Genomic DNA, 20,557 nt, shown 5'->3' on the forward strand with positions numbered 1-20,557 from the left:
ATCGATGCCTTGCGGTTGGACTATTTAGTCCAAGGCTAAGCCCACCCCATCTCAGTCGTGCCAATAACTGGAAATCGATGCCTTGCGGTTGGACTATTTAGTCCAAGGCTAAGCCCACCCCATCTCAGTCGTGCCAATAACTGTGGAAATCGATGCCTTGCGGTTGGACTATATAGTCCAAGGCTAAGCCCACCCCATTCCAGTCGTGCCAATAACTGGAAATCGATGCCTTGCGGTTGGACTATTTAGTCCAAGGCTAAGCCCACCCCATCTCAGTTGTGCCAATAACTGGAAATCGATGCCTTGCGGTTGGACTGTTTAATCCAAGGCTAAGCCCACCCCATCTCAGTCGTGCCAATAACTGGAAATCGATGCCTTGCGGTTGGACTATTTAGTCCAAGGCTAAGCCCACCCCATCTCAGTCGTGCCAATAACTGTGGAAATCGATGCCTTGCGGTTGGACTATATAGTCCAAGGCTAAGCCCACCCCATTCCAGTCGTGCCAATAACTGGAAATCGATGCCTTGCGGTTGGACTGTTTAATCCAAGGCTAAGCCCACCCCATTCCAGTCGTGCCAATAACTGGAAATCGATGCCTTGCGGTTGGACTATTTAGTCCAAGGCTAAGCCCACCCCATCTCAGTCGTGCCAATTCGATGCCTTGTGATTGGACTATTTAGTCAAAGGCTAAGCACACCCCATCTCAGTCGTACCAATAACTGTGGAAATCGATGCCTTGCGGTAGGACTATTCAGTCAAAGGCTAAACCCACCCCATCTCAGTTGTGCCAATAACTGTGGAAATTGATGCCTTGCCGTTGGACTCTTTAGTCAAAGGCTAGGTCCCCCAATAAGTGTGATTGTTGACTGCAAGGATATGCGATCATAAAAACCCTCTGCCAAATTATGAACCATGCCTGGTGCCCTTTCTAATGTTTTCTATAATCACTTTGACGCTTATAATTCCTCATCTTAAGAGAATGCTGTGACAAGGTTGCTCAGTTTCAGCAGGGAATGTTAATTTTCCTTGTTGAGGCAGTGAAGAGTTTCTACATAGGCAGTAAAGCATGTGTTAGGATAGGAATGAAGTGAGTGAGTGGTTTCTAGTGAGAGTGGGACTGAGACAGGCATGTGTGATTTAGACAAGATTGTTCAATTTGGTTGTTAATGGAGTTATGAGAGAAGTAAATGCACGAGTGCTAGGTCGAGAATTGAAACTAATAGATGATAGATGAGAGTGATCTTGAGTGGGTGGTAAATCGGCTGGTGTTTGCAGATGATACTGTATTGGTTGCAGACTCGGAGGAGAAGCTTGGTCGATTAGTGACAGTGTTTGGAAGAGTGTGTGAGAGAAGGAAGTTGAGAGTTAATGTGGGTAAGAGTAAGGTTATAAGATGCAAAGAAGGGAAGGTGGTGCTAAGTTGAATGCCCTGTTGATTAGAGTGTTACATAAGGAAGTAGATCAGTTTAAGTACTTGGGATCTGTTGTTGCTGCAAGCGGTTGAGTGGAAGCAAATGTATGTCGGAGAGTGAATGAAGGATCTAAAGTGTTGGGGGCAGTGAAAGAAGTGGTAAAGAATAGAGGGTTAGAAATGAATGTAGAGTTCTGGATGAGAAAGTGATTGTACCAACTGTGATATATGGATCAGAGTTGTAGGGAATGAAAGTGACAGAGAGAATCGCTTGCAATTCGACAGCCACCTGCTCTTCCATCTTCCTCTCGGGAATCGCCTGCTATGCGTGAACTGCTTGCAGCTGTACAATCGCCTGCTGTTCCAGCTGTTTGGAAATGCGTACTCGTAAGTGTCAAGAACTTTGATCTTCTACCCGACAGCTTTCTCACTTGTCTCGCAACCGAAATGCTTTGATCACCGTCAGAGCGTATAACGGCAAACGGTGCGTGAATCGCCTCGGCTTGAATCGTCAGCCTACCTCCTCGTTCAGTGATTCGTAGCTCGTCGACGCTTAAACCCTCGTCGCTCAACAAACCAGCGTTCGGCTGTTGCTCAGAGTGTTTCAATCTAACGTGTTGCTCTCCTCCGGAACGCAATCGTCCTCCAGGGCGTGAATCGCTCGGCCTTCACAATGCTCACCTGCTCGACAAATAACTCCTAAACCAAAGTGATGCATGTTCCGACACTAGATACAAACCATAAACTCTTTACATTGTAGGATTACTGTATTTTGGCAATAGCTGAAACCAGCCATTTAAGTTTTTTGCTAGGTGTAACTACCCGCCACTAGGTAGCAGAGTGGGTTAGCAGGGGTAGACCGACCACCCCACTCACGCAAGCACTAGAAAACAAACGTCATTTTTTATTTCGGCTTGGTGGAGTAAAGACGTAGTCTTTCGCTCCCATCAAAACCTTTTAACTAGTTTACAATCAAAAGCAATTGGCCTGAAGTTTAAAAAGTCCTTTTCCTTTTAGAGCTACCTTCCTTAGGGCTCCCGGGTTCCCCATGCAAGGCAAGGTAGCAAGAGATCTTGCAATTGGGTATGCGACGGGAGCAGACGTCCTCCGCAGGGGTTAATTTTTCCCCCCCGAGGCTCCAAAGGTCTTAGACCCAAGAGTCTTGCGTCCTCTCAACTGTTTTGGCCTCGGGTACAAGAAGGGAAGAATTGTCATCAATATTTATCTCTTAGTGGCTGAGTTGCCAAGTCAGTGGAACCTCAGTTTCTTGAGCATGTCAAAACAAATGACAAATTTAGAATAATTCGTATTTTTCCTAACTATACAAACCAGCTCTTTACACACACTGGTCTTGCCATCACCTTCCCCAAGAAGTCCTGCCGCAATTGCAAAGTGATGTTTGTTTACTAGTGCTTGTGTGAGCGTGGTGGTTGGTCTACCCTTGCTACCCCCTCCGCTTATTGGTGGAGGGTAGTTACAACTAGCAAGAACTTTAATGACTGGTTTCAGCTATCACCAAAATAATACTCCTATGTAAAGAGCTTCAGATTTGTAGTTATGAAAATTACAAATTATTCCAAATTTGTCATATTCATAAACAATTTAACCACTATTTACAATTAGAGTGAATGGGCCATTACAATCTACAAACATCAGAATGAGCCCTACTCAACAATCTTCTTATCCTCTACCTTGGATCATAAAGAAAACAAAAATATGCATTCATTATTTTATTTATCAAAGAAATATAAATGTACATCTTAATAGGTTTGCTGAAGGTAATCATGTTCCCTAATTTGCATGTGATGCCCTTCTTACAATCTCCAATGCTGTACAGAAATCCCTTGATTGTGGTCAGGAAGTTCGTATGATTGGCCTTGATTTTAGTGCTACCTTTGACCGTGTTAATCATGAGGCCCTTGTTTTCAAACTCAAACTGTGGAGAGAGGGAAGGTCGTTTCTTAGCATTATTATTGAATTTTTAAGTACAGTAATAGATTGCAAAGTTGTTATTGATAGGCACCATAGTGATTATAGGAAAGTGATATCTGGTGTTCCTTATAGTAATGTTCTTGGCTCATTACTTTTCATACTATATGCACATGACATGTGGTTTGGCCTAGAAAACAAGCTTGTTGTATATGCAAATGATGCTACACTCTTTGAATCAGTTCCATCTCCTGAATGTAGATCTGGGGTTGCTAAATCCCTTAATAGAGATCTAGCTAAAATTAGTGCATGGTGCAAATAATGGGGCACAAAGTTAAATACTAACAAAACTCAAAGTATGATTGTAAGTAAGTTAAGAACAGTGATCTCGGAGAAGATGGGAGCTGTCCCCCTGGATGACATTTAGTTCTGGCCGTACTTTAACGCCTATCCGGAGTGCTTCATTCGATTGAAGAATGAACCAGCGTCAAAAGAGGAGACGAAACCGAAGGAGGTCATGGTATTCGACCATGACAAAGCACAGGCTCTCTTGACGAGTAGCCTGAAGAAGGCAGGTTATACCAACTCGCGAGTTTCTGCATTGAGCAAGAAACACCTTACCTTTCTTGCTCCTGCTTCGAGAGCCTTCCCATTTACGTCAAAGGCATTCCAAACTGTTGCCAAGGCAGTTGAGGCAGGCAAACCATGCCCTACACTAGAGGAGTGTAGGCCTCTGTCTTTAGCCCTGCCCACGGATGAGAAGGAATGGAAGGAGGTCCACCTAACCTTCTCTGTAGGAAAGCTAGATGCAGATATCGCAGGACAGCAGTTCAGCGAGAACCTCCCTAAGCTGTCGAACTTTCTCTTGCGAAGGGAGCAAGAGAAAAAAAAGAGAGGCTAGCCGCCTCCCTGTCCCTCCAGAACTGCATAGAGATGTGTGCAGGCCACAACAGCATTCAAATCTCATCGTTGATAATGTTTATTTAACTCTGTATGGCTCTCAAAATTTTATGTGATTCTCAACAGCAAATTGACTTTTGAGAAACATATTAGATCTGTCTCTCCTTTAGTTGCAAAAAAAAATTGGCTTATTGAGAAAGTCTTTTAAGATTTTTGGAGATCAATCTATTCTGAAGAAGTGTTTTAATTCTTTCATTCTACCTTGTTTCGAGTATTGTTCTCCTGTCTGGTCTTCAGCTGCTGATTCTAATTTCAATTTGTTGGACAGGAACTTACTGTCAATTAAATTTCTTATTCCTGATTTAGATATTAATCTCTGGCACCGTCATTCAAGTAGTTCGTTATTCATGTTGCATAAGATTTATCTTAATTCTGAGCATCCTTTACATACATATCTTTCTAGACAGTTCCATCCTATAATACAAGGCATGCTGTTAATTCTAATAGTCAGGCCTTCTCCATCATGAGGCTCAATACTACATAGTATTCTACTAAGTTTTATTCCAGCTGTTCTCATGTTGTGGAATGATCTTCCTAATCAGGTAGTTGAACTGGTAGAACTTCAAAAATTCAAATTTACAGCAAATGCTTTTATATTAAACAGACCGACATAAGTCTTTTTTTATAGTTTATATATGAAATATGTTTTGATGTTGTTACTGTTTTTAAAATATTATATTTTAATTGTTCATTATTCCTCTTATTGTTTATTTTCCTTATTTCTTTACCTCACTGGGTTATTTTTCCTTGTTGGAGCCCTTGGGCTTATAGCATCTTGCTTTTCCAACTAGGGGTGTAGCTTAGATAGTAGTAATAATAATAATATTCATAATCACCATAAAACATGCCTCAAAACATATTGGAAGTAAAGTATCTTTATATATGTACTTATGGATCTACATCTTCAACGGTTCAGTTTTTTTCTGCAGTGTGCTTGGACAAAACAATTCAATTTTCATTACTTACTGAGGCAGTGGTATTTACATATAAATTAACAGCCATTTTACTAGCAAGTAATATTGTTGAAGCAATTGTAAATGTTGTGTATCTTAAATTTGCCATTCATTCTGATTTGAGAAGTGCCATAAAAGGCCCTCGAGTTTACTCATAAAAGAACCACTTGGTATTATAGATTAAAGAGCTCCTTAATATAGTTTTTGGTAGTGAAAAAGATGCTGCTGCTAGCTAAATCAGCAATTAAATTCCATGTTATGGATTATATAACCACAATAAAGTATTTCATAATAACAATATGGCAAACAATGTGGAATGGTGAATAAGAAAATGATAAACAAACAGATCAAACCAACTTTTTCTCTTAAAAAATCATTTGACCAGAAAAAGAAAAGAACTGAAGTCATTTTAGCAAGCTTGAGTATTGGTTATACGAGATGGACCCAGTGGTTTTAATGTGCACACCTCATGAGATACTTTACAAATGTAGTGCTTGTGGCACAATTTTAATCATGAGACATTTTTACATGTGCAGTCTTTTGAAGATAACAAAATTAAATTTTCAGTTAGAAAACCCGTATTATTAGATATTTATCGGTTCTTAAATTTTTTGTATTTTGGAAAGCGCAGCTGTAATTGATAAAATTTAAATTCATAATTACAGCAAATTTTTATCTTGATTTATTCTTTATCTCATAGATTTGGTATTCTATATTATTCCCTAGAATTTATTCAGGCCAGCTCTGTAAGAGTCGAGTCCGACTCGTAAGGCTGAATTATCTCCCCTGTTTTTGATAACACAAGTGACGGAAGAGGTTTAAGTTGACTAGGGAACTAAGCCTGATATGACCTTTCTGCTCCTTTATGTCTGGAAGATAGCAGACCTTGGTGGACTCTATGGACTCCTTCTCTTTGCTACGGCCTTCTTTCTTTTGCCACCAACTTGTGATAGCTCTAATATGATGTCCTCACTACTTGGCCTGGAAGAAATAATAGATCTTAATTTCACATAAAGTATATTTACCTTAATATTTACCTTTACAGGAACTTTATCCTCAGCCACTTACCAATTTCGTCCTTGGTGTTTTGACAAGAAGTTCACTGCTATCACTTCCTGTTAATAAGCTATACTTTTTTTTGTAATTTTGTCATATGCACCTGTTGTCATTACCATTATTTATGTAAAGTTGCTTAACCAGATCACTAAGAATCATTAAAAAAAAAATATATTAGAACAAAATCAGGTTGAAAATACTGGACAGCAAGATAAGAAAAGACCTGTGTAGAGTAACCCCTCTCATGTATGCACTAATAGCTCCCAGGTGTGGTGTGGAGAAGATAAAGTTTGGATATGGGTAAGTAAGTGAGGCTAGCCTAGGTTAGGTTGACCCAGTATTATGGTCATACAATGCATAGCCAGCACAAACCTACACAGAAATTAATTAATCCAAAGAAATAAAAAAGATTCATCACCCAAGTTTTGCAGTAAAAACAAAACATACAAAATTGTATTATTATATTAAGCAAAACTTTTTCTGCTCATATGTACTCTTTCCCTATTGAGTGAAGATACATACAAGCACTAGTTCATGCTCAAAAGTACATGGATAGGGGAAGTGCAGACACACAAGGATTACTAAACCTGTAACAGATGGGTTGTCCCAAAGAATATTCAGTAATGACTATTGCAGGCAGTAGTATATTTTTGGTGCTATATTTGTCTGTCCCATAGAAGCTGTATATGTGAATTTTATCAACTTCTGTATTGGAAATCTGGATCCGATTGTTTTTACTTGAAACTAGCTGGTATATTATTTGTAAATTAACAAATTTTAATGTTGTTTATATAGATTTTTTTATTTGCAAAGTTAACAAATTTTAATGTTATTTATACGTTTTTTTTTTCTAGTGTACACATTGAAACGGGATCCCTAGAAGTAACGTCTCAACTCCTACAGCGTAAAGTTCAACATGATGTGAATGATTTTGACAATCATCTTGATGATCTTACTTGTGACTGGACAAATCCACAGATCAATAAGCTCTTGACAACTATAGCTGCTGCCAATCAAGATTAACTGTAATGTTTATTAATTAACTGACTAAGTACGATATAATCGTTTGTTTCCTGTACTGTATTGTTTTAATATAAAATTGGCATTTCAACTCTGATGATTCTTTATTATAGCATAAACTGGTTAATCTTATGAATGTATGTAGAATACTTTAAAGCACTCTTCCTAGATATGATTTGTTTTTATGACTGCATTAGAAAAAAATGTTTGGCTCACTTTCTAAGAGCTTGTACATGTTCATCTGTAATCAAGCAGTTCAGATATGTTTCTGTAATTAGTGCTAAACAATATAGTATTTTTTATATTAATCCATTATTAGGAGGTTTACTAATGATTAACAGCCAGAAAAACTAAACTTGAACATCTTGAATATTAGATGAACCTAATAAACTTCTTTATGCAGCTGAAAGTTTCAGTAAATAAATGTAAAAATGTATTTGTTCCGTAACTGACATACAAACCACGCTATTTAATAGGGGTATTACTTTCGGCGTAGCTGAAATGACGAGCCATTAAAATTTAATGAGGGTTTACTACCCACACCGCTAGTGACAGTAATAACAAGTGTGGTAAGTGTAGGGAGTGGTCTACCTCCCAGTGGGAGAGGTTTTCTTGGCGACGTAAGAAGTCCAGGCGGGATCTTTCTCCTTCGAAGGTTTCTTTGGAAGGAGAAAAACCCAAGAACTCTTCTTCCGTTGCCCAAACCTCCTCCGAAGCTCCCACTCGATTGGTCTCTTTCGAGAGACTGTCGAGTGGTAGTGTAGACCATGGTTCTGTTTTCCAAGCTCAAGGTTCGAGAGATGGCGTTGCATCCCCTGGCGAGGCAGCTCCACCTCTCCCCCCGGGGGAGGATGTGTCATTAACCCATCTATTGCAGCTTTGGTCTTCCTTGGGGCTTGAGGGTTCGCCCTCCAAGGAAGCATTGCTTGACTACATCCGATTGGGTGCCGCTGTCAAGCAATCGCCGACTTTGGCAGAGGTTGATCCTCTGTCGATTGTCGATGTTGTGGTGACAGAGGTATCCAATGCGGTATCTCCTATTACCTCTGCCTCTTCAAATCCCGCAGCTGCTGAAGGCTTAGTTTCTCCCGTCCCTGCTCAACCAACGAGGGAGAAACTAAGTCCAACAGTCTCTCCTGCTGGTGTTGCTCCCCCTCGGGGGAGTTCACTTACAGAGACTCTTCTTCGGAGGACTGCATTAGGTCAGCTTGCTGATCCAACGGCCCCCAGAGGGCATATCCGTCGCAAGGCTCGCCTTCCTCTTCGCCAAAGAGGCCTTCCTTCACCTGCGGTGAGGAGGCGCCTCTTTGGTTCACCATCTCCGTTGCAGTCCGCCGCAGAGGAGCCTCGTCAGCGTTCGCCGACTGTTGCTGCTATGGTCCTGGAGCTCTCAGCGGATTGTTCGCGATCCCCTTCGGTGGAAGGTCGTCTTTTCAAAGGACACGTCGACCTTCCACCCGACAGACCTGCTGTCGCCGTTCCTGAGAGCTGATGCGTGTTACGCGCCTACAAAACCTGACTTGCATGCTCGTCAGGCATCGAACCCTATTACGGGGCATCAAGGGCGTATGCGCCATCGCGCGCATACGTCCCTTACGTGCCATGCTAATGATGAGCATGCGCGCTAACATTCTCCTGCGCGCCAGGCTTTGCTGAGGTAGCGCGCCAGCGCTCACCTGCTCGTCAGTGCGCCACTGCGCGCCATCAACCTCCTGCGCACCAGCAACCACCTGCGCGCCAGCAACCTCCTGCGCGCCAGCACTCTCCTGCGCGCCAGCACTCTCCCGCGCCAGCGCCCACACACAGCGATCTCTCCTGCGCGCCCACGATCTTCGGATCTGGGCGCTGTTGGGAAGTCAAAGAAGACTTCTCCTATGCGCCAGCGCTCGCCAACGCGTCAACTGCTGTCTCCAGCGCGTCAGCGCTCGCCATTGCGCAGTCACGCACAGTCACCTTCTCGCTCCCACGAGGATATGCGCGCGCGCGCCCATTCTTTCCTGCAGTTGCGCCCCGCCATCCTGACACGCGCACAGGCTCCAACTGCGCGCCCGCGCGCCAGGGGTATCTCTCCTGCGCGCGGGTGCCCTACGACATCTACTGGGCCGCGCGAACTCTCGCCCCCACGCCTGCGTGTCCAACAACCTGATCCGGCGCGAACACTTACCCGCGCGTGCGCGATCAGTCTCCTGTGTGCTCTCCTGTGTGCCCACAGTCTCCCGCGCGCGCTCCTACGCCCCATTACCCTTCTGCGCGCCTTTGCAATCGCGCGCACGCACGTGCATCAGCAGTCTCCCGCGCGCCACCAATCTCCCGCGTGCGGCCCCGGGTATTCTCCATCGCGCGAGCGTCAATACCCTCTCACGCGCGAGGCTGCTGGACAACGCACGGCAAGGTCGCCATCCCCTCCCCGCAAGCGCATATCAGCGGTCCAAGATCCCTTTTTCTTCTTTTCAGGCAAACCCCCCTATGGAAACTCCTCCCAGGGATCCGTCGATCCCTGTCCCTCCAGAGGGAGTGTCTGACAGCTCGTCTGTCAGTCGACAGCCATGATTCAGTGCGCTAATCAGAGCAGTTGTCCAGGCTTTCAAGCCTGTTCTCTCTTGAGTTAGGTTACAGATCCTTGGCTGTTTCTACCCCTCTGAAGAGAAAAAGAGGAGTTTCGGACGCGGTAACTTCTCCGAGAACTAAGTTGACTCCTCGCAAGCCTTTGAGGCAGGTTCCTTCACCCCCCCCCAGACTTTTTCTCCCTCCCTGTCGGATAAGGACTTCCCGTCATCAGGGGAGTCACGTGAGGTGAGACGTTCCCCTATCGCACCAGTGAGGGAAACCCCACCTCGCGTTGGAAAGTCTTCTTGGGTAGGGGTTGAAGGGAACTTTCCACCGTCTATGTTTGAGTCCTACATCCTTCCCAGAAAGGAGTCGAAGGACTCGAAGACAGTACCAAAATCCTCGACAAGACTTAGGACGGAGCCAGCTAGCCACTTTGAGAACGTCCGCGAATCTCCCCAAGAAGAGCCTTTGGGGACAGGAGACTTCGCTGCAAGTCCAACATCCGGAGGAGAACTATAAGAGTCAGAGCACGTATTTTGGCAGGTTCTGACTCTTATGAGGGCTCTCAATGGGTTTGCTGACCCAGAGATCCCCCCTCGAGAGGACAAAGACACGGTCTTGGACCGCGTATTTGGCACTCAAAAACCTCCTAAGACCAGTGCAGCCCTGCCCTGGTCTCAGGGGGTTAAGAGTACCAGGGACAAGATCGCTGTTCAACTCTCTGAGTTGTCCTCCTCCAACCGTTCCAGTGCCGGCAACAAGCTTCTTCCACCTCCTCGCGTACAACAAAGGAGGTAGTTCGAGATCTTGGAGGAGCCTTGTTTAGCTCTTCCCCTCCACCATTCGCTGGAAGAGCTTACCAGGGGAGTCCCTCTTGAGAGACACTCCAACCGGCAGGTCTCATTCTCGACAACCGAGATCCTTAACCAGGAGAAGGTTGCGAAGTGTGCTATGCAAGACACTTCGTGGCTGGATATCTGGTTAGGGAACTTAGGTATCCTGATACGCTCGGAGGACTTCTCCAAAGAACGTACCAGGAAAGCTATGGAGACGTTCCTCCTCTCAGGCACTCGCACGATCGAGTTTCTGGCCCACAGTCTCGAACTTGTGGACGAACACCATCCTGAAATGTCGGGATGCGGTGGCTGACAGGTTCCATCAGAAGGTCCCTAGCACCGAGATAAATAGGCTCAGGCATTCTTCCTTAGAAGGAACGAAATTGTTTGAGCCTAAGGATGTGGAACAGGCCACTGAGAGGTGGAGGAAGTCCCACCAAGACTCCCTCCTTCATAGGGCTTTGTCATCTAAGCCCTATAAGCCTCCAGCACCCCAGCAGTCCCGTCCGACCAAGACCACGAAACTGACAGCAGCAGCGAAGACAGTGGCGTCTAAGCCCTTTCCTGCCAAGGACAGGAAAGGCAAAAAGTCCTCTACTGTAGAGGAGGTAAGAATCCTAGAGGGAGCAGCCGAGGCCGCAAACGCTAGGATTGGCAGTCCCCCTGCACTTCCACCAGTGAGGGGATGTCTACAAAGTTACGCAGACAGGTGGCAGCAACTCGGGGCCGATTCCTGGACGATTTCCGTAATCAGTCAGGGATATCGCGTCCCGTTCACAACATCTTACCACCTCTGACGACGAATCCAGTATCATTGAGCTCCCTTGCCATGGGATCAGCAAGGGGGCAAGCCCTTCGGGCAGAATTCCAGACCCTGTTGAAGAAGGGCGCTCTCCAAGAGGTCCTCGACGGGTTCCCAGGCTTCTTCAGTTGACTCTTTCTTGTAAAGAAGGCGTCTGGAGGCTGGAGACCAGTCATCGACCTCTCAGGTCTGAACAAGTTTGTCAAACAAACTCCGTTCAGCATGGAGACCGGAGACCGCAGACACGGTCAGACTAGCAGTGAGACCGCAAGACTTCATGTGTACACTGGATCTGAAGGACGCATACTTCCAGATCCCAGTCCATCCGTCTTCAAGGAAGTACTTAAGATTCAACCAAGACAACAAGGAGTACCAGTTCAAGGTGCTGTGTTTCGGTCTCTCCACAGCACCACAGGATTTCACCAGTGTTCACCCTAATATCTTCGTGGGCACACAGGATCGGCATCCATCTCCTCCATTATCTGGACGACTGGCTGATCCTAGCAGACTCGGTGTCATCCCTTCTTCAACACCAGGACAAACTTCTGGGGATCATGGTAAATCTCGAGAAGTCCTCTCTGCTTCCCACTCAAAGACTGGTATATCTAGGCATGGTTATAGACACCAATCTCCACAAAGCCTTCCCATCAGACGACAGGATAGCAAGGCTGAGGAAGGTTGCAAGCCCTTTTCTCAGACGAGAAGAACTTCCAGCCCAATCGTGGTTACGTCTCCTCGGTCGCCTTTCATCATTGGCTCGTCTAGTTCCCAACGGTCGCCTCAGGGTGAGATCCCTCCAGTGGCGACTCAAGTCCTGGTGGAATCAAGGTTACGATTCCCCAGACATCCTGATCCCTATGGGACCTGCGGAACGGACGGACCTCCAGTGGTGGGTGACAGACGAGAACCTACGAAGAGGAGTGGATCTTCTCGTCTTCCCCCTGGATTTGATGCTGTTTTCGGACGCCTCAAAGAAAGGGTGGGGGGCCCACGTACTGCACCATACAAGCTCAGGCCTGTGGTCAGAATCAGAAAAGTACCTCCATTTAAATCTTCTAGAGATGAAGGCCGTCTTTCTAGCCCTTCAACAGTTCCAACAATACCTGGCGGGTCACTCTGTGGTGGTGATGAGCGACAACACCACAGTAGTGGCTTACATCAATAAACAAGGAGGTACCTTTTCGAAGCAGCTATCCCATCTTGCAGTAGAGATACTGAGATGGGCCGAAGTCCACTCGATTCCGCTATCGGCACGTATCATTCCAGGCAAAAGGAATGTGCTCGCCGACAATCTGAGCAGAGCGTCTCAGATAGTGAGTACCGAGTGGTCTTTGGATCATCTGGTAGCCAACAAAGTCCTGACTTTGTGGGGTTCTCCGACTGTGGATCTGTTCGCAACAGCTCTGGACTAAAAGCTTCCCTGTACTGCTCCCCAGTCCCAGACCCCAAGGCTCTCTGGCAAGATGCCTTCCAACAACAGTGGGACAACATCGACGTTTACGCCTTTCCCCCGTTCTGTCTGATGAGGAGGGTGCTCAACCAGACCAGAACATCGGTCAATCTTTCGATGATCCTTTATAGCTACGCTATGGCATCACGTGGAATGGTTTCCGGACCTAATGCAACTCCTAACGGAGCTACCGAGAGAGCTCCCTCCACAGCACAATCTACTCAGACAACCAAATGCCAACATCTTTCACAAAGCCGTAGCTTTGCTACGACTTCACACCTGGAGACTATCCAGCATCTCCTCGCTGAGAGAGGATTTTCGCAACAAGTTGCGGTCAGGATGTCTGGACATCTGCGAAAGTCATCCGCAACTGTCTACCAGGCAAAGTGGAAAGTCTTCTGTGGTTGGTGTCGTGGAAGGGGTATCTCTCCACTCGATGCCACTATTCCAACAATAGCGGAGTTCCTCGTGTATTTGCGGGAAGAAATGCGCCTTTCAGTCTCGGCAGTGAAAGGCTATCGCTCAGCCTTAAGTCTAGCTTTCAGGCTGAAAGGAATGGACATTTCTTCTTCGCTGGAACGTTCCCTACTCATACAAAGTTATGAACTTACCTGCCCTCAGTCGGAAGTGAGACCTCCATGGAACGTGGTTCGAGTTCTCAGGTCTCTTAAGAGACCTCCCTATGAACCATTACGCCAGGCTTCAGATCGCCACCTAACTTGGAAGACGGTGTTCCTACCAGCTTTGGCTTCGGCCAAGCGTGTTAGCGAACTTCATGATCTCTCGTGTGTCATCGCCCATTCAAGGGGATGGGGGGAGATAACATTCAGATTTGTTCCCAAGCTTATTGCTAAGACTCAGAATCCGGGAGTTGCGGATCCTCGGTTCGACTCCTTCTGGATTTCTAGTCTCCGTTCCGTAACAGATGACCCAGACCATCTCCTACTGTGCCTAGTAAGGAGTTGGAGGCTCTATCTTAAAAGAACAGCTGCAGTTCGTCCTCATGTGCCAGCTTTATTCGTTAGCACAGGGAGGACTAAGAGGAGTGTCACTAAGAACACCATCTCTGCATGGATTCGTAGGGTGATTCATCTGGCCCTGAATCCAGATCCTCCTCCGTCACGTCGCCCTAGAGCACATGATGTCAGGGGCGTAGCTGCGTCCCTGGCCTTCAAAAAGAATTTTTCAGTGACGCAGGTCCTTCAAGCTGGGGTGTGGAAGCGTCAGACAACCTTCACAGCCCACTACCTGCAAGACGTGACCCACAGGAAACTTGATACGTTCTCTATCGGCCCTGTGGTAGCTGCACAACAGCTGGTTTAAAACCTCAAGCTCCTTATTGGACAAGTAGCAGAAAGTTGAGGGCATTGTTACCCGGTTTTAGTCTGCATGAATGAAAAGGTTTGACTGGCCCTTATTCTTTTCTTCATCATCCCCTCTCTTGGGGAAAGCAGCATCGTGGGTTCTCTGCATAGCTGACCTCAAACCACTGCAGGTAAACCATGTTTCCTTGTGTTCCTAGTATTAAGTTAATACTGTCACATCCCCATACCCTGACGAGGTGGTATTGGGAGAGTCCTAGTCTACAAGTTTCCATCTAAAGAACTTCAGATCAACTTCCTAGGACGAGTCACACTTCCTTATGCCTTCACACACAGCTTGCGTAGGCCGCAGTCCTTGCGTAGCAAGGTTCTAGTGAGGTGCAGGGACTCCTTGTTTCTTGGGTGCTGACACACTCAAATAACGAGTCCCCGGGCAAAGCCAAAAAGCCAGTACTGGCTGGGACGTCCACCCTTCCTAATGGGTGAGTCACCCCTATTAAATAGCGTGGTTTGTATGTCAGTTACGGAACAAATGACAAATTCGTAAATAATTTGTATTTTTCCTAACTATACAAACCTTAGCTATTTAATCAAACTTGCCCAAGCACAGGTGTGTATGTGAGGGGGGGGGGGTAGCAAGCTACCCTCCCCTACCCCCAATAACTAGTGGTGTGGGTAGTATAAACCCTCGTTAAATTTTAGTGGCTCGTCATTTCAGCTACGCCGAAAGTAATACCCCTATTAAATAGCTAAGGTTTGTATAGTTGAGAAAAATACAAATTATCTACGAATTTGTCATACTTTAAATATTTCTTTGATTCATTAGGCACATGTCATCCAGAAGATATTTTGTAACATTTAATTACCTGTTTTTGTCTGTACATGGTATTTTACCAGATATTTTCCAAGGTAGAGTAAAACCTTTATTACTTAGGTTAAGATACCAATCTATTCCTTTATATTTATAAGAAATTAGGTAAAATTCAAGTTAGTATATCTTACAAGACTTTAATAAATTCTCTGATTAAGTTAAAGCCTAGTTTTAGCATTAGAACAAAATTTCTGTTAAATACTTCAAATGTTTCTATGTAGAACACTTAAATAAACAAGTTTTAAATTCTCATCTTTTACTTGAAATTTTTTTTTTATTACTGTACTAAAATAATTTTTCATTCAAAATTGAAAGCAAAACTACTCATTCCTCAGGTTGATGGAGATAGTTAAATGCTGGTCTTCTTGGGTACTTTACTTGTAGGCTGAACATTCCTTCCTAGGTAGAATGGCTGGAAATATTTTTGGGCTCAAGCCATGTCGTCCTGATGGACGTTCCTATTAGTAGCTTCTTAAGGGATATATGTACTACAGTGATATTCCCAGAGAATTTTACCTTTAGGTCTCCAGAATTCTAACTCCTGGCATGAATATCCTTAAAAATTTCTCAAGGATATCGCATAATATCAGTGGATGTATTCTTGACACGCCACATAGCAATCTGCGCCCAAAATAGTGTTTGCGCTTCGAGGGGGAAAGTGGCAGAATTAGAAGGGGAGCCGTATCAAGGTTACCCTAGTTCCCATACTACTATTGAGTATCACAACAGCGCCATATCCAAGATGGCGGACATTCCTAATTCTGTAGCAATTATGCATGGTGGTGTTCCCTGTTGATCTGACCTTTTCGATCGATTTTCAAGAATTATTAGGCAATCTCCAGCTTCTTTTGCCTCTGGAAAGTTGAGTATTGATTCTTTACAATGTGTGTAATTTAGCTCCTGTCTCAATGAAATCAGAGTAATTTATTGTGATTAGGAGCTAGGCCTGTTACCGGAGGCGCCATGGGCGCTGTCGTTCGTTAGGCATGTGTTATTTAGTTAGTAGAACGACATTCCCGGTTTAAATAGCATTAATTATGAAAGCTATTTAGGCATTTTATACTTGTAAAGAGATTTATATGCATAATTTTCCTTTTTCTATGTCGATGTCAGAGTTTCGGTGATTTAGGTAACCAATATCTCGTCTTGCCTGGGTAACCTAACCTAGACGATATAGTATACTTTCGACATTTCCCCGGTTACCCTCGTGTATTGGTTTATCAATTCAAACGGAGATAGATATCTGCTAGAATTATTGTATAAACCGATGCTCGTCTCTAGTGGAGATTTAAGGGTAATCTCTCTTTCCCTCTGAGTGTAGCCTTAGGCTACAACCCTAGTGGGTCGTGCCTCGAGTTTTCATTCAGGCATGACTAGCCTAGGGTTTTCTGTCCCTTCCCTTAACCGCAGATAGCAGGTCTTGGGATTTGGTCAGAACCTCAGAGTATTTAGTCTTGTGCTGACAGTCGGCAGTAGGGTGAATAGTCATTCCCCTGCTGGCTAGGCTGCCGACATAGGAGGCTAGCCCTTCCTAGGCCGCTCCTGAAGTGGTTGTATGATGCCGCCACCTTCTCCCTGTGGTCTAGTAGACTAGTCCTGTGCTCGCAGACCCTAGGCTGAAGAATAGTCATTCTTCTGAGGCCTAGGATGGTGCCGGCACTGGAACTCTGTTTCTCCCTTGTTGAGAGGAGGCGGCACTGCTGCCGTCCCCTTAACTGTATTAGCAGACCCTAGGTTGGAGAATGGAATTCTCCTGCTGCCTAGGATGGCGCCGATACTGAAACAGTTTCTTAGAGGTGTGTAGGACCAGCAACCTTGCCGGCTCCTTCCACACCTCATACAGGACCCTTTTCCCTCCCCCTCTGTTCTTTTGTGATAGCCGACCCATTGTTTTTCTTTGAGCTGTTGTCCTGCAATCTCACCGTTGCCGGTGGATTGCGGGGGCCGGCCAGACTCCTACTCTACATCTATTGTCCGACTGCCTGCGGCTATGCCGGCTGCTGGCAACCATGACAACTGCCGGCGGCCATGTTTTATACAAACTGTTGGCGGCTATGACGGCTGCTGGCGGCTATGTAGGCTGCTGGCAGCCATGTCATCTGTCGCCGCTGGCAGCCATGATAGCTGTTGGTGGGAAGTCCCTTCTGTCACCAAGGTTCTACAGTCCTCCCTTGGACTGCTGGCCACAAGTTCTGTTGCTGGGGTATTAGACCGGCACAGATAGATGCTGACTCAGCCGGCATTATGCCGACTGTACAAGTGCTGCCGGATGCTAGCCTGCCGGCTATGTGCTGGCCAGACCTTGCTGGCTGGATGGAAGCCTGAATGTAACATTCTCCCCTTCTATTTGAACCTTTTTTCTGGAGAAGGCAGTAAATTAGATATTTACATTCCTAATTAGTGTATACATACACAGTAATAAGGCAGCCTTCACTCCATGCTGTCTCTCTCTCTTTTAGCTAGCATGCTGGCTGCGCTAGCAGGGACTAGCTATGCCGACTGAATTACAGTATATGTTTATACAGGTAGTCAGTATATTTGCAGTATAGGATACACTGCAGATAGAAAAATGGAGTTTTTATGATAAAACAAAGTTTTATGAATACTTACCTGGCAGTTTTATATATATAGCTGAGTCTCCGACTGCGGCAGAATTTAATCGAAAATCGCGGCAACCGCCTTGTGGTGGTTGTGTGGTTAGATGGTTAACAACCCTTACAGGGTGGTACTTGGAATCATTCCCGTTTTCTGTTCCTCAGATAATCTTTGCCCGACCTGTCTCCTGAGGGGAGGTGGGTGGGCTTTAAAATATATATATAACTGCCAGGTAAGTATTCATAAAACTTTGTTTTATCATAAAAACTCCATTTTTATGAATAGAACTTACCTGGCAGTTATATATATATAGCTGATTCACACATTTGGAGGAGGGAAACAGACAGAAAAAACATAGTTGGGGAAACAACAAAAGAGTTGTAGGAGAACAAACACCTTGATTCCTTACCTGCTAAGGTAGCTGACTTCAAAGGTAACTGCCTCTAGAGTCGCTTTCCCTTAGGAGTGTTCAGCCAGGAGTAGACCTGCTACGCTGCAAACAACTCAATCGAGTCTGTCAAAGGGGTAGGACCAACAACTTGACTAGACTTCAGAAAAACTACCTTCCCATATAAAAAACCTGCAACCTTACTAAAGCTAACCATCTAACCTTGCAGAAATAGATATAAACTATCTATCTGGACTGAGGGAACCGTACCACAGGACGAGGACCTCAGATAACCATAAAAAACACAAACCCATATACAAGTACATAAACTAAGGTTGAGTGGGGGTAGTAACTCCTTTGCCTAATACAGAAGCCGCAGCTACGTATGGGTCCAAGGTATAACACTTGTCATAGTCCACTCTTACCTCTCTGAGGTAATGAGAAGCGAAGACAGAGTTGCTCCTCCAGAACGTTGCGTCCATGATCTGCTTAACTGAGATATTTTTCCGGTATGCCAGCGAAGCAGCAATGGCCCTTACTTCGTGAGCCCGTACTTTTAACAGGGCGAAGTTTTCTTCCTCACAAAAGAGGTGGGCTTCCCTAATAGTTTCCCTCAGGAAAAAGGACAAAGCGTTCTTTGACGGGTTTTTGAGGATCCTTCACCGAACACCATAAGGAGTTGGAAGCACCCCTCACGCTCTTAGTGTGGGCCAAATAAGCCTTGAGAGCCCTAACCGGGCAGAGGAGGCTTTCCTGTTCCTGACCTACTAGATTCGTGAGGTTAGGGACTTCAAAAGTCCTAGGCCAGGGTTTCGAAGGGTTCTCATTCTTGGCGAGAAAGTCGAACCTCAAGGAACAAACCGCTCCATTTAGGGTGAAGCCTACACGCTTCTCGATTGCCTGGACCTCGCTGATCCTCCTGGCAGTCGCTAGAGACAAAAGGAAGAGGGTTTTCTTAGTCACATCTCGCAGAGAAGCTTGCGAGATAGGCTCAAACTTCCTGGAGCACAAAAACTTAAGCACCACATCCAGGTTCCAAGAAGGGGGTCTTAAGTGCACCTACTTCGTTGTCTCAAAAGAACTAATGAGGTCCTGCAAGTCCTTATTCTGAGATAACTCTAAGCCTCTATGCCTAAAGACGGTTGAGAGCATGCTCCTGTATCCTTTAATGGTAGATACAGCCAGCTTAGCATCCTGCCTGAGGTACAAAAGAAAGTCTGCAATCTGGCTTAGAGAGGTAGAGGACGAGGAAACCTTGCGCCTCCTGCACCAAGCTCTAAAGGTCTCCCACTTTGACTGGTAGACTCTTTGTGAAGAGATCCTCCTTGCCCTGGCAATAGCTTTCGCCGCTTGCGCCGAAAAGCCTCGAGATCTAACGAGCTTCTCGACAGTCTGAAGGCAGTCAGATTGAGAGCGAGGGGGTTTTGGTGAAATCTCTCGAAGTGGGGTTGTCTGAGAAGATCTGGACTTGCCGGGAGTCTTCTTGGAAAGTCCATCAGCAACCCTACCATTTCGGTGAACCATTCCCTCGTAGGCCAGAATGGAGCCACTATGATCATTCGTCCCGAATCGAGGAGAGCGAACTTCCTGACAACCAGATTGATGATCTTGAACGGGGGAAAGGCATACATGTCCAGCCCCGTCCAATCCATCAAGAAGGCGTCCACTGCAACAGCTTCCTCGTCCGGGACTAGGGAGCAGTAGTTGGGGATCCTCTTGTTTAGACCGGAGGCGAAAAGGTCTATTACTGGTCTGCCCCACAACTTCCAGAGGCTCCGACAGACATGCGGGTTGAGAGTCCACTCTGTAGGAAGGACCTGTCCCCTCCTGCTGAGCATGTCTGCCCTGATGTTTCTCTGCCCTTGAACAAACCTTGTCAACAACTGGGTCTCGTTCTCGTTCGCCCAGAGGAGAAGCTCTCTCGCAGTTGAGAACAGAGAGAGGGAGTGAGTTCCCCCTTGCTTCCTTATGTACGCGAGAGCTGTGGTGTTGTCGGAATTGATCTCCACTGTCTTTCCCGACACCGAGGTTTTGAAGGCCTTGAGCCCTAACAAAATGGCCATCAATTCCTTCCTGTTGATATGCCAACTGACCTGACTCCCTTCCCAAATACCTGAGACCTCTTTGTTCCCTAGTGTTGCTCCCCAGCCTGACTCGGACGCGTCTGAGAATAACACTAGGTCGGGGTTCTTCTTGAACAAGGAGATCCCTTTTCCCAACAGAGCTGGGTCCAGCCACCACATTAAAAGATCCTTGATCTCTGTCGGAATGGGAAAAGAAAAAGTGTCCTGGATCTTTCTGTTCCAAACCTTTGCGAGGAAGTGTTGCAGAGGCCTTAGGTGCAGTCTCCCCAAAGGGACAAACTGCTCCAGGGAGGATAGAGTTCCCAGCAGACTCATCCACTCCTTCGCTGA

At 45.7% G+C, this 20,557-nt stretch overlaps 2 protein-coding genes across 2 annotated transcripts in view; one reads left to right on the forward strand and one right to left on the reverse strand.

Annotated features, from left to right (window-relative positions):
- Positions 1–7,424, forward strand: part of EMC8-9 (ER membrane protein complex subunit 8/9) — a 57,951-nt gene extending 50,527 nt beyond the window's left edge. The window contains exon 6 of the mRNA XM_068353567.1: positions 7,164–7,424. Coding sequence (XP_068209668.1) covers positions 7,164–7,332 — 169 coding nt within the window. The 3' untranslated portion in view covers positions 7,333–7,424. The remainder of the gene's footprint in view (positions 1–7,163) is intronic.
- The window catches only part of hop (tyrosine-protein kinase hopscotch), a 243,615-nt gene continuing 228,658 nt past the window's right edge, over positions 5,601–20,557 (reverse strand). The window contains exon 24 of the mRNA XM_068353566.1: positions 5,601–6,234. The gene's annotated coding sequence lies outside the window, so the exon portion shown is untranslated. The remainder of the gene's footprint in view (positions 6,235–20,557) is intronic.

The sequence above is a fragment of the Palaemon carinicauda genome, chromosome 30, assembly GCF_036898095.1.
Source record: "Palaemon carinicauda isolate YSFRI2023 chromosome 30, ASM3689809v2, whole genome shotgun sequence".
Taxonomy (NCBI): Eukaryota; Metazoa; Arthropoda; class Malacostraca; order Decapoda; family Palaemonidae; genus Palaemon; species Palaemon carinicauda.